Below are 13685 nucleotides of genomic sequence, written 5' to 3'. Positions count from 1 at the left end.
CATAATTGTGCTGTAAGTTATGGCACTAATATCGTGAACATTAAACGCATTTGGCGTCCGTCGTCGTCATCGTCGTCGTTGTTGTCGTCGTTAATTTTACAAACACTTTCTCCTCTGAAGAGTTTATGAGCTTCGGTCATTGCTTGGAAGTTGCTAAAACTAAGCATAATTGAATCAAAGTTGGCCCCATTACATTAGTGTCCGACGACCTCTCCTGCCAACCAAGACAGAGTACAAGGCAAAAGATAAAACATGCACTTTTTTTAGCTCACTTTAACTTCACTTTTTTCATCACTTGGTGTTCGTGGTCCTTCGTCTGTTAACTTTTTACAGTTTGAACTTCTACTAGAGAACCAATAATGGAATTGAACCAAACATGGCGTGAATGTTCATTATGAGGTGCTGACCAAGGGTTGCTAATTTGTAGCTGAATCATCATCCAAAATGGGTGATTAGCGGGGGAATTAGTTTTTAAAAATACCTTTTTGAATCACATGCAAAAACATTTCTTTTTTGAAGAACCACCGAACAGAATGAACATTGCATGAATGTTCCTAATAAAATGCTGATCAATTATTGTTACTTTTTAGCCAACCAATCATCCAAGATGGCTGCCAGCTGGGAACTTAGTTTTAAAAAAGGACCCTATTTGAAATACATACAAAAGTCTTCTTTTGAAGAACCACCGAATGGAACGAAACCAAACAAGGCATGACACTTCCTTATGAGGTGCTGACCAAGTATTGTATGACTTAGTTTATTTTTGATGCTAATGTCCGTTGATACAAATGTACACAATTTAGTAAAAAATAAGTGCATGGCAGCTTTTCTTTACATTAGAGCACATTTTGTTACAGGTAAATATGTACAGGAAAGTACAAGTAGATTATTCTTATTTATTCAACTTTTATGTTAGTGCAGTATAAGCCCGACTCATTATGCACAAGCACTTAGTCCTAGAAATAAATACAGATAAAAATGTAAAATAAAATTGAGAATGCAAATGGGGAATGTTTAAAAGAGACAACAACTCGACCAAAGAGCAGACTACCTATCACATTAAAGGATTAAAAGTACTGATTTTTAAATGTCGTAAAGTTCTGAATATATGCAGCCCTTTTGCTATAAAAACACAAAAAAATACTTTAAATACATAGATATGCAAATGTAATGCGCCCATTTAAATTTCAGTACATTGTAGATTGAAACATCTTTCAGATTTGACAAACAAATGCTAAGGAAACAGTATATCTGTTTTAATACTTTTGAGGCGTTTTTAACAAGTGCAAAACAGCAGTGTGCAATATTTTCTCATTATCATTCCAATTTAATGTTCTAACACATCCGTTTCCAACTGTTGCTTTCAGCTGACATGACAGAATCTAAAGCAGATGATATTGAGACAATATCCGAACACAATTAAAACTTTTAAGAAAGCAGATACAATTCTAGGTGTCTATATTAACTCTGAATGTGTCAACAGTTGAAAAATCAATCCTATTATCTATTTTAGTGGATCGATGTTACATTTCCTAGGTATGTGTTGTCATTTAATTCAATATAAGTGGCCAGCCTGTTGAAAACTCTACAATGCCGGTTTTTAGATTGTGTGTTTTACTTTTACGTGACATGCAAAACGAGAGGTTTGTGCATGCGTAACACTGATTTTACCCAAACATGTTTTGTGTCTGAGCGAAGACAGGACCATCTGTACCATATAATGTTCGTTGTTATTGTTTTCTTTGTTTGAACGTGTATTCATTTGGAGGGGCTACATGTAGGTAAGGGTTGATGTTTAAACTTTCAATTGGTTAGTAGCACTGTTAGAATAAAAAAGATGGTAACTCTTATTAATATCTTCAATGACATTGTACGTAAGGGAAGATGTTTCTTTTGGTGATATATTATATTGAATAAACCAAAACAATAACGTTATACCACTTCCATTTTGTTCATAGACCTAAACACTACAACATTTTTAAACATACATGTATCAAAAATTACAAATTAAAGTTGGGATGGTTTGGTTTTGTTTTATTTGTTTTTTTGTTGGTTTTGTGTGTGGAGGGAGCGGGTGTATTGCGGTTCTTTTTACGGGTTTCTTTTTACGATAGTGTGGCGTTTTGTTTTTATTTTATCCATTTTTCATTGTTCTGTTTGATTGTTTGTGTACTTAATGATGACGTCATTTTGAAGTAGAAACTGAAATAAAATAAAAGGTTTATTGAGAAGGTTATTCAAGATGTATCGATTGGTACATTTTGTACATGTATTGAACTCGAAAAATTTAGGAACTAAACACAATTTCAGCTCTGTTTGATGAAGAGTTAAAAAAGTCGTACAATTGCTGCAATTAAACAACAGTGATTATTCAGTCAATAAAACATTCCTTTCCAGATAATTCATATAACATCTACTTTACTCAATAAAATCTGCAATGCATTTTCACTTGTCAAAAGTATCAATAAGCAGATGGACAAAGTACAATATACCTCTCATTTCTGGCTTTGATGTAACAATTAGATCTTTTTGCAAGAGAGAACCAAGCATTCAATTGTGCTCTATTGATACTTAGCGTCATTGACATGATAATGATCAAGTACATGTTAACCCTGTTGGCACAAAACTTGTACATCATTTGCTTGTTAAAAGTCAAGTTAATCCCTATCAAGAAACCATTATACTTAAGGAATTATAGTAAAAGTACACACGTTAAGTCACAAACAATTTTGTGTAGCTTCAGGAGCTAACATTTGATTAAATTTTCCACTAAGTGTTTCCATTCATTAAATGAGAGGTTTTTTCTGGTTTCATTATTGACATAAAAATATGGAGATGTGGTATGATTGGCAATGATACATCTACCCACAAGAGTCGAATGACGTTAATGTAAGACAATATGGTTTAACAATGAGCAAAATTCAATGGTATAGTAAGCTATAAAATGACCCCGCGATTTTGTACTAGTTTTACTTTTATTTTAAAATACCATGTATAATAACAAGTAGCAAGTACATGTTAACCATACTTGATCATAAATACCATCTTTGCTAGACAAAGGCAATCCAGTCCACTCCTTTTTCGTAGATCGTAATCGCTTTGGCTAGCGAAGATGTCTAAATACTTGATCATGACAATAATGTTTTGAATTCACATTTGTTGTTGTTTTTCTCTAAATTAGTCAAATATTGAAGCATTTCAGGAATATGGACACTTTATAATTTTATTGTAAACATACGGATGTAGTTGGATTTATTTGGATCGGGAAATTGATTAGCTTCACGTGTATACTAGTAGATAATTTACGGAACATATGACACAACTGTCAGAAATAATAACAAAAATTTCTTAAATGGAATTTTATAAGTCCATAGAGATTTCACTGTTCTATTAATGGCCATTTGCTTTAGCTGGTATATAATTCAATTTGGGTCTCAGATGTATCATTTTCTTTCATAGAAATTTTGACAGTTTGGCAGAAATGGAATAAATAATTAGAATATCTGACTGCACTTTCGTAATAATCCAATTCCAATTTTATCAGCTGTGAATAAATGACTTTTATTTTTTTGCAATTAATTGTCTTTAGATTTTTACAATCGTTTTCAAAATTGTTTTGTTGAAGGCAAATAATTGTATGTTTACCTCTAAGGAAAGATAAAATGTGGAAATAAATATGTAATCAGTTCTGAACATCAATTTCAATCCCTCCGTGGTATGATTATATCTATTTGATTCAATCAAAACAATTCTATGATAGCACTTGCATCATGTCATAGAACACGACATTTCCGCCAGGGTAGTTAAAGTGTCTGTGTACATTTGTACTACAGCGATCGAAGTGCAACTCTTATCTACATATAAGGGAAAAACATAACATGTTAAATTTTTTAGGGATTAGTCGAAACCAAGTCTTTAACTTTTACAACCATAATTCAAAGACTTGAAAATATGAGAATGCATACAAATGTAGAGGTTAAAAAATTTATGACGCTGAGGCATAAACTCAGCACTGTGACTTCTACATGAAGCTATAGGTAACAAAGTCCCTGTATTATATCTTCTGATAGTTAATAAAAAATAGACAAAAACATGCTTTCTCTAAAATATAGATCATGCAACTATTTTGGGGATTTTTTGGTGGGTTAATTGTAAGTTTGTTTAAAATATGATTTTTTTTCCAGCAGCATAAGTAATAGCTTAATTACATGTATTACTGTATGAATCAAACAAGAGGACAATTTTAAGAACAAGACAGATCAAAAGCAGTAATTACGACAATTAAAAAAAAACCAAGGTCACTCTATGCTGACAACAAACGGAAATACTATTAATTTTATGTACCGAAGCACTTTATGGATCAATATGGAAAATAAAAATTAAACCTTGAGTAGGAGGAAAATGTTAAAACACAAAACACAATAAAAAGGTTAAGCATTTTTAACTATTTGAAGTAAGAACGGACTGAGCGAAAGTTTATTATGTAACTAATCTATTGTATATTAACTTTAAAACTCGATAGTGCGTACTGTATAATCAGCATTCAATATTCATACAACAGCATTATGCCTAATTTTCCTTTCTATATTTTCTTCCGAAAGAAAGAAAAGCAATTTTCATAATTTTGATTTTAGAGTTAATCAATAGCGAATTTATTGGCTGGGTTTGCCCAAGCAACATAAATCATTCGTGCTTTCTCAATTCACTGTCAATAAAAATCATGTTACTTTGTGTGTGAGCTGTTGTCTATCGAAATTGGCTAAAAGATCTAACGCATCCGTTCTATTCTTCTTTCCTGTTTTTTTTTAACGGTATGATAATATTATTGTAAAATTTACGACATGTTTGATAACAAGGAAATACACCATTCATTTTAAATGACAAGCTTTAGTAAATTTAAAACCAATTAACGAAAACATCGACAATTTACTCGTCCATAGATATCATGTCTTGAAATGAAAGCTTACTTGTTTATATATTTCATTGCAAAAGACATGTTTAATATTCATGTAGACACCCAGCAAAAGTCTACCAAATAAAAACAAAATGCTACATGGATTTATAATTTTTTATTACATGGTCAAATGTATATATTATATGTAAAACTGACACTTATCTAGATTTATATCCGGTAACATGAAGTATAAATTAACGAAATCATGTTTAGAAGGGAGATTACTCAACGAATGATGTTATGCAACAAAAGATGAGACGCACAAGAAAAGTCAAGATTTACATTGCCCGCCAAATGAAAAATTTGCGTATACTATAAAATAGCGTATGGTCATTTAAAATAATTGTAATTGCTATTTTCGCGCTATTTTTTAGTTAAATTAACCTATTTTGTTTATTGAAATGGTTAAATCAGAGACATATATACATATCTCTGGTTAAATTTAGAGTACGAAATTAATTCATAAATTGTTTTTCTAGCATATGAGCACCTATTGGACGTTTCAATCATTGAATAGGAAATTAAGGTCACAAAGAAAAAAAAAACACCCATTAAAAACGCACTTTTCTATACTTTTAGATAGTCAATTTTGCTAAAACCAACAAAAATTTCCATGTAACAATGCCAACCTTTTAAATTAAGGTGAAATCTGATTAAAGGCAAAAAACAGAGCAAAAGGTGATAGTACCTGACAAAAAAATGACATCGTACTTCAAAATTCGCTGAATTATTACATTCATAATAGAGTATTGAAAATAGTGATGATGTTTTAGATTTGTGTGCTTGTAACTCCTATTGGTTCATTATATTCTAGGGTATATACAATGTATCAATTTAAACAAACTAAATGTGGGCATGTTAAACAAGTTTAAAACATTTTAAAAAGGTAATTAATTGAAAGATAATGCGTTTGATCGATCAGTACCATAATAGATAAACTTAAATTGCGTTAGAAGTTTAGTCTATTAACCAATATTTAACATGTACAAATCGAATAAACCTTAAAAGACTCGATATCAAGAAAAGACATGATCCAATCTTTTGCTATTGCACCATATTGACATTCGTAACACTTTATTGTTCATCAATCATAATATTGTTAATCAAGTTTCCTAGCTACTCAGCCTGTGGAAAATTAATGGTACTGGTAGTAAATGAATTTATTTTAAAAGGAAGCATCATGTCGAGAACAGCCTCGAACTGGCTCCTAGTACCTAATCATAACGGATGACGTATCAAAGTGAATAAAAGGCCAGTCATTGATCAGAATTACCGTAGTAAGTGTTTATAGCATTTATTTCTCGTAAGGTAATCAGCAGTAAGATTTCAATCCTATATTCTAAGGAGTATTACTGAGTAAGTGCTGTTTTGGCTTTGTCCATTTCAAACCAAGAATAACAAAGTTTACTACAGTGGTATAATTTTCTTGCTAAATGCGTGTACTTTTATGGTCTGTTTGACTAGCTAGACTGTAAGACATATGTTATATTAAAAATACATTCACATGAAAACACATTTGAATGTGAGCCTTGTAAGTTTACTTTTGGAAAATAAACGCATACGATTTTGTAAAGGTAAACTACATTTAGGAGAGAGCAGAATCTGATGTTCAAAATCAAGTAGGCAAGTCGTGGTAAGCAATTACTAGTCCGTCAAATATGTCATCTCACATCTCACACTTAATCATTAACGTTTAGTGTCAAATATTACATGTATATGGTGTAGCATTCAATTGTTTTCATTGGATATGACGATCACGTGTTTCAAAGTTTATTTTACGTATCTAACGCCTCGTTTCTATTTTTACGTATATTGACGCTATGTTTCTGTTTATAAGTATATTAGTGGTCAATATTAAAATGTTACTAAATTTAGATGTATGACGTCATACATAATAACCAGAGGAAGCGCCGCACCAGAAAAGAACATTTGCAAGTTTATCAGGAGCTTTCAAGAATTTTATGTTAAATGCAGAAGATAAGAAAACAAGAATGCTAATGCATCAAGCTATGAAGTTTTTAAAAAAATGACATTTCAATAACATATTAAAGTTCTTGCAAAATACAATTAAAAAAATCAGAAAGAATATTGAAAGTAATTTTCCAAATACTCTATTTACATATGTAATATAGAAATTAAGGACTTTCACTCAGTCAATACACTATATATTGACCTGTCACATTATATTGACACTCGGACTTCATCCTAGGTCAATATGATCTTAACAGGTCCATATATAACGTATTGACCTCGTCAAAAGTCCATAATTGATAAATATTTCATGCATATTCAGGACGAGAGAAAAAATTAACAATGAAATATTAAAGCTAGATACTGCAAGGTATGTCGGTCTGATTAAAGGTCGGAAATTAAGCCGGCCACTGGAAAATTAGGGTAAATTTGATACAGGCAGACAAATGACCTCGAAACAACCACATACGTTCCCATCATAGAGTTTTTACATGACGTTTTCACGTTCACAAAGCGTAGCACCTAACATAACCAGGGCATCGGAGTTAAATTCACTATTTTGATCAAATGGCCTTGCAAATAAACCAAAAAAAAATCTCCGTATTTAACAGAAAGTTTTTACTTGAAGTTGGTCTATTTCTTACGTTGACTTACACCTAGAAATCGATAGAGATTTTAAGTCGATAGAGAACTTAATTATACGACAAAAGAGATTACCTCAACTTTCAATTATGAACTTTTCATTTTAAATTGCAACATTTGGGCAACAGATGCATATAGAGTACATATATCCCAGTATTGATAGGACAATGAAGGAGCTTGCGTAATCCTTGATAGAGAGTTTCCGCTTACAAGAGACCTACTTAACAAGGGGATTACATGGAATCGTCTAAGTCGTCGCTTCAAAACTTTAACAGGCACCATTTTAACTTTAATGGACCTCATATTATGGGATACACATGCCCCAGATGACCACAGAAATACATCATTTACAAAAGGGACATTCCCATTTTTCTTTCTTTCTTTCTTTCATTCTTTGTCATTGAATATAAATTAATAGCAAAATACTTCATGCGCACCGTATAACACAGTAACCTTTTTTGGGTGTGCAGCAGACCCTGTATTTTTGAGTGGTTCATTCAATCTTAATTTGTTTTTGTTTTCTGTTTGGTATTTATTGATATTTTACATTCAAACGTCTGCGTATAAAAATTGTTTCTATTGGTAACAGAACTTTTTGTATCCCTTTAGTCTGAAAACATTTTTTTTTTTCGATTCAAAGGACCATAAACATTGTTATTCTTCCTTTCGTACGATAAATGGTAAATTTACTTGTAGAAACAAGCATTGAGTAAATTGAGTAAATAGTATACAATTACTGTCTTTTGATGAGGTAAATATGCGGTTTTATTGACTTTTGAAAAAATGATATTCACTGAGGCCGACGACCGAAGTGAATATCAGTTTTTCAAAAGTCAATAAAACCCCATATTTACCGAAACAAAAGACAGTAATTGTTTTATTCCATATAGTCCGAGAGAAGAAAATGAATCTAATGACAAACATATACCAATTTTTTTTTTACATGAAACATTTTACCATAACGTTGCATGTAAAAGCGCGTGACGTTTAGCGCGGTGAATAACACTTTCTCAGGTGAATATGCTTTTTTATTCAAAATCCAATTCATATAGAGAAACCTACTAAAATAATACCAATATGGAATAATCTAAATTATCTTTTTATTAACGTTAAGACTCACTATATATAGTATGGTCATGAGAATATGTGTTTTTTTTTTTAACAAAATCAACCCAACAAAATCAGAGAAAAACATTTTATAGGGTGTTATGTATCATTGCTGTTAATATAGTATCTATGGTCTGGTTGTCTGTAACACTGATATATTATGTTATTAATAAGTTTTTTTCTTGTGTGGTTTTTCTTGTGTGTTTCAGTCTGTGTTGTCTTATAATAACTACAGGTTCGAATATATATAAAAAAAAAAGAAGATGTAATATGATTGCCAATGAGACAACTATCCACAAAAGACCAAAATGACACAAAAATTAACAACTATAGGTAACCGTACGGCCTTCAACAATGAGCAACGCCCATCGAAGTCATGTATAAAGTTATTGGGCATCTTTGTCTATTGTACTTTTTAAATTTACATATTATATTCACTGTCATTGATGAATTCGTCAAACAGTTGTTTCAAGTAAGATTAAGAATTTGCTCTACCGCAAGCGATTGCGCGATTTCAACGATTGTTAATGCTGAAATGTAGATGGCTACTTTTTGTGAACTTGATTTGTTTGGTTGATGTACCATTCACGCTAAAACCAATGCATGATATATAATGAATACATGAAATGTGATCATGAAATAAGACAACAATTATGGATCTAGATACTTCGAACACATTACTCACGTTACATTTACAATGTTAGGCCGGAAACCAGCACATGTTGAGCTATTTACTTATTTATTTAATGTATGTTTATTGGTATATTAAAAAATAAACACCCCATAATAGTATTACACGGTGAAATAGCTTAGAAGTTTTCGTGTTAATGTGTGTAGCAGCTCAATAGAAAATGATGCTAACATTTTTATAACCAGTAGTCTTCGCATAAAAATAGCGAACGCAGCCATTAAGTGGTGCTTAATCAGGTTTACAATTTAACTGTCAAAGAAAAACAAGTTTAATTTTTAATGCCATAATTACTCTTATGTGTGGTTAATCTCTATGATGTGTGAAGATAATTACCAGACTATGTGATGTGGATAATATACAAATTACTTACCACAGCAAAATAAAAGTTGAATCAATAACGCATCATAGAACGACCTCCAAATTATCCAAAGTCCAACGTCATTAAATCTACACTTCATTCTTGTCATGATTGCTGAGAAAACTTTTTAATATTAATCTTCAGGCACAATGTAATTTTCATTTCACATAAATTCCAGAAGAGATGAAAAATTCACAACAATAGTAAAAATATTATTTGTAAATCATAAGATGTGACCTTACTTCAGCACTGTTCCGAATGGACGCATACTTATGTCACAGAAAGTAATACCTTCACATATCATCAGTGCTAATTAGATCTTTTCTTATGTAAATAATTAGAAACACATTTATATCTATTGAAAACGGTTGTTATATATAACTACAATCTTATAGAATAAACAGACCATTTTTTTTTTCAATACTGTTTAAGCCTCTACTGTTACTGTTTGTAGTATTTTTCTTGAGCTTTTTCAAACTTGACAGCAATACAAACGCTTTGATTATTTTTACAAAATTACTACCAATACATGATAGGCAATCGAAACTCCAGACTTAATTTTCTTCTTTGTCTATAATTCACTTCTATGTTGGCGTTTACACTATTAATAAGCACATAAATCGCTTCTTCTCTTCCTAGAGCAGAAAAATCATCAAATATATCGCTTTCTACTTTATTCTCTTTTCGATTTACCTTTTCTGTAGAAAAAAATCTGACATTTACTGCGGGCGCATATTTTTCTAATTCTTCCAGAATCTAAAATAATATCAATATGGCTGTTTGTTTTACAAATAGAGACAATCCATTAAGTGGTCAACAGAGAATCTAATGTAATTGCGTTATTGTCAGTACTCCTAAGTTTGTCTAGAAACACGTCCTGACTCCAAATCCTTTACGAAGTTGCGATGAATATTAAACGAAGCTTTCTCCAACGATCTTCATACAGCGATCGAGTTGGTGTAACTTGTTTAAAGTCATGAGTAAGTCTGAAAAGAGTAATAAAAAAACCTGTTAAGTGAGTCCTGGGGTTTACAATTGATTAATCCATAGACAAGTACCTATCATATCGGAATAAAGATAAAAGCCTCAATCAATAATAATTCCATTGGAGTATATCTATGAAATGTTGACACTGGAAATCCTTGATTGGCTTTTTATGATATATTTAGCAAGGGTGAATAAACATCAATTGAAAATTACATCAAATTGGACAAACATAAATATTCCAATATTTGCCGATTTTTGTTCGAATACTTAGGATTGCTATAATGACACTGAATATACTTTTCCAAACGTGCTAAATATCTGTTTTATAAAGACTTATCAAAACCATCTTCATCACTCTTAATGTCTACATTCGCATAGAACATGGAAGTATTTATAGTTGAATTCATACAAGCATTTGAATTTTAAATAATGGACATAGTTGTAACATGGCAAGAAGAAAGATCGATTTCAAGTTTTCAATGAATTGCCTTTGTTAAAATGAAATCTCCCAGTCATACGAATATAATAGAGTCTTTAACATAATTTGTTATTCTTTAGGTACAAAGTTGATATTGTATGGGAAGTGAAGTACCAATGAAAACAGACACAATACACATCGTTTTTGATTGAAATAATATGTTGCCGCCACATTTCGCCAACTATATTTACCGCGTTTATACAAGTCAAAGAGATCTATAGTACTTCATACGAAATGTATATTTTATATTGCGTATATGACATTTCCATCAAAATATATATATACAGTGATTGCTACATTCTTTACTTTTGATAATGAAATACAGTAAAAATAGATCCTAAAGTCCTAGCTAATACAACCATACATGTTCGGTGATAAAATTAAGTGCTTGTCAGCCGAAAACAACATTGATGTAAATATAATGATAAATAAGGATGTGGAATAACAATAGCATGATAAATACTCGTTCGGGAGAAAGAGTGTCATATTTGACTCAAATAGAATATAATAATTCGTCAAAATGCATGTTGGTTGCCAAAATAAATTGAGACGTCATTGTATATCAGTCAGATTAATATACTGTATGGTGAAGGATATAAAGATTGTTATCCGGAAAGATCTTCTGACTTTTGTATTCATTGTATCAAGGAATATTATTGTATATTCAAATATACAATTCCTTGATTGTATTCATTATAAGAATTTTCAATTTTAACTTTCTTTTGTGCTGTATAACACTTTTTAAGCAATATTTGATAGAGGATCTCATATGGCTTTTTTTTTCAATCTAACATCAGTATCAACTCGAAACACCAGTATGGTTGATAGTGCTCTGATTGAGAAATCGTATTGATTGAGGATTTATACCGTGTGTAATATTTGAAATGTATTTAAAAACAGCCATATGGTATTCTTGCATAAGATGTATTTGAAATACTAGAACTGACTAGCATTGCTGTAAATATGTCGTTTTATTCACTTAAAAAGCTCAGTTATATTCACTGAGGCCAACGGCTAAAATGAGTAACAGTTATTTATGTTCACATTGCTCCCAAAACAGAAATTAAATTCAATCTGCACAAACATCACCTACATCACCTCCTGCTCGCTATCCTGTACTATAAACAAATTGTTCAAATGGATATATGCAAATCATTCAGTTACGTTTGTACCAGAACACCTCTATTTGGAAATAGCCTAATGTTATTGTATTGCCTTATAACGAATGAAATTAATGCTTCTTTTGAATGGAATATGTTTTTTGCAGTTTTTCTCAGCAAAAAAAAAACCAGCTCTCTTGATATTTTATCAGATAAAACAAGTAATGCTTTATCAGAACATCTGTGTTTTCTCTTCATCAAATGCAGTGATATCAGAATATATTGAATTATGTCATCATAGGTTTCGTGCATGTATCTGTTATAAATATTGATACCGATTTCGGTAAAGACTCGATAAAGCATATGAAACAATTCCATCTACGCGGTAACCACTTGTGTGTGGTAGGTTACCGTTTCCTATTTGCCTTCTATCAATAAGATTAAAGTTATAATTACATATTTATGATTGTTTTGATTCGTTTTGGTTATTTTGGATTATACTGGTAAACACTTGGTGTTTAAGTTTGGTAATGACTAGAAACCTAATTTTTGTATGAATTCTTGAGAAAGCAAAACATTAAGAAAGAGCTGGCGATTGTATTTCAGAATAAAAAGAAATATATGAGAGCAAAATAGCGATATTATTTGAAAATTAAATCAATTACATGTATACTCTTCAAATATGAAGGAATGGAAAAAAAAGGGAATAAGTAGAACACACACGACGTGTTTCAGAAGATCAAAAATAACACATATAGCATCTTTCAACACGAAAAAGATATATTACATGCACAACCCATCATGCCCACCAGATTGAAATATCAATAATTAAAGATTCCAAAAACCTTTTCCTTGCTCAGACCTTGTAAATTATAAGCAACGTAATAGACGGTAAGAAGATTAAGGTAAATAAGTAATGCAATTTGCTGTTGCATAGACATCGCTTTCTCGTCAAATTATTGCATATATTAATAAGATGTACAATGCGCATGTCTACAACCATTTGCTTATTGTTTTCAATGATTTTTCTTGCAAAGTTGCAGAAATGTTTAACGATACAAATTTGACTACATGAGCTGCGCTTTTTTGAAAATTAATGACTCTTCTGTGATATTGGAGGCATAATGGAAAATTCTAACCTAAAAATTCATTATATTTTTATTACATTGACATAAGAAGATGTGGCATGAGTGCCAATGGGACAACTTTCAATCCAAGTCACAATTTGTAAAAGTAAACCATACACTACATGTAGCATATAGAATAATGTAAAATGCAGAACACAAACGTTCCTATTATAAACAACCCTTTTCACGTATATGAACATCTGAATAACAAATACCATAATAACTAGACCTTTCAAGACACAGCTGTTTAATGACATTAGACTATTCTCA

The 13685-nt window shown here is 31.2% G+C and overlaps 1 protein-coding gene across 2 annotated transcripts in view; it reads right to left on the bottom strand.

Annotated features, from left to right (window-relative positions):
• The window catches only part of LOC143073198 (zwei Ig domain protein zig-8-like), an 87446-nt gene that overhangs the window by 46238 nt on the left and 27523 nt on the right, over window positions 1-13685 (bottom strand). For both annotated transcript variants that reach the window (XR_012977425.1, XM_076248552.1), the window contains exon 2: window positions 9736-10709. Coding sequence is in view for 1 of the 2 variants with exons in the window: in XM_076248552.1 (XP_076104667.1) it covers window positions 9736-9832 (97 nt within the window). In the remaining variant the exon portion in view is untranslated. The remainder of the gene's footprint in view (window positions 1-9735; window positions 10710-13685) is intronic.

The sequence above is a fragment of the Mytilus galloprovincialis genome, chromosome 4 (genome assembly GCF_965363235.1).
Source record: "Mytilus galloprovincialis chromosome 4, xbMytGall1.hap1.1, whole genome shotgun sequence".
NCBI lineage: Eukaryota > Metazoa > Mollusca > Bivalvia > Mytilida > Mytilidae > Mytilus > Mytilus galloprovincialis.
The sequence above is the reverse complement of the archived record's forward strand: the minus strand, read 5'-3'. Positions and strand labels throughout refer to the sequence as shown.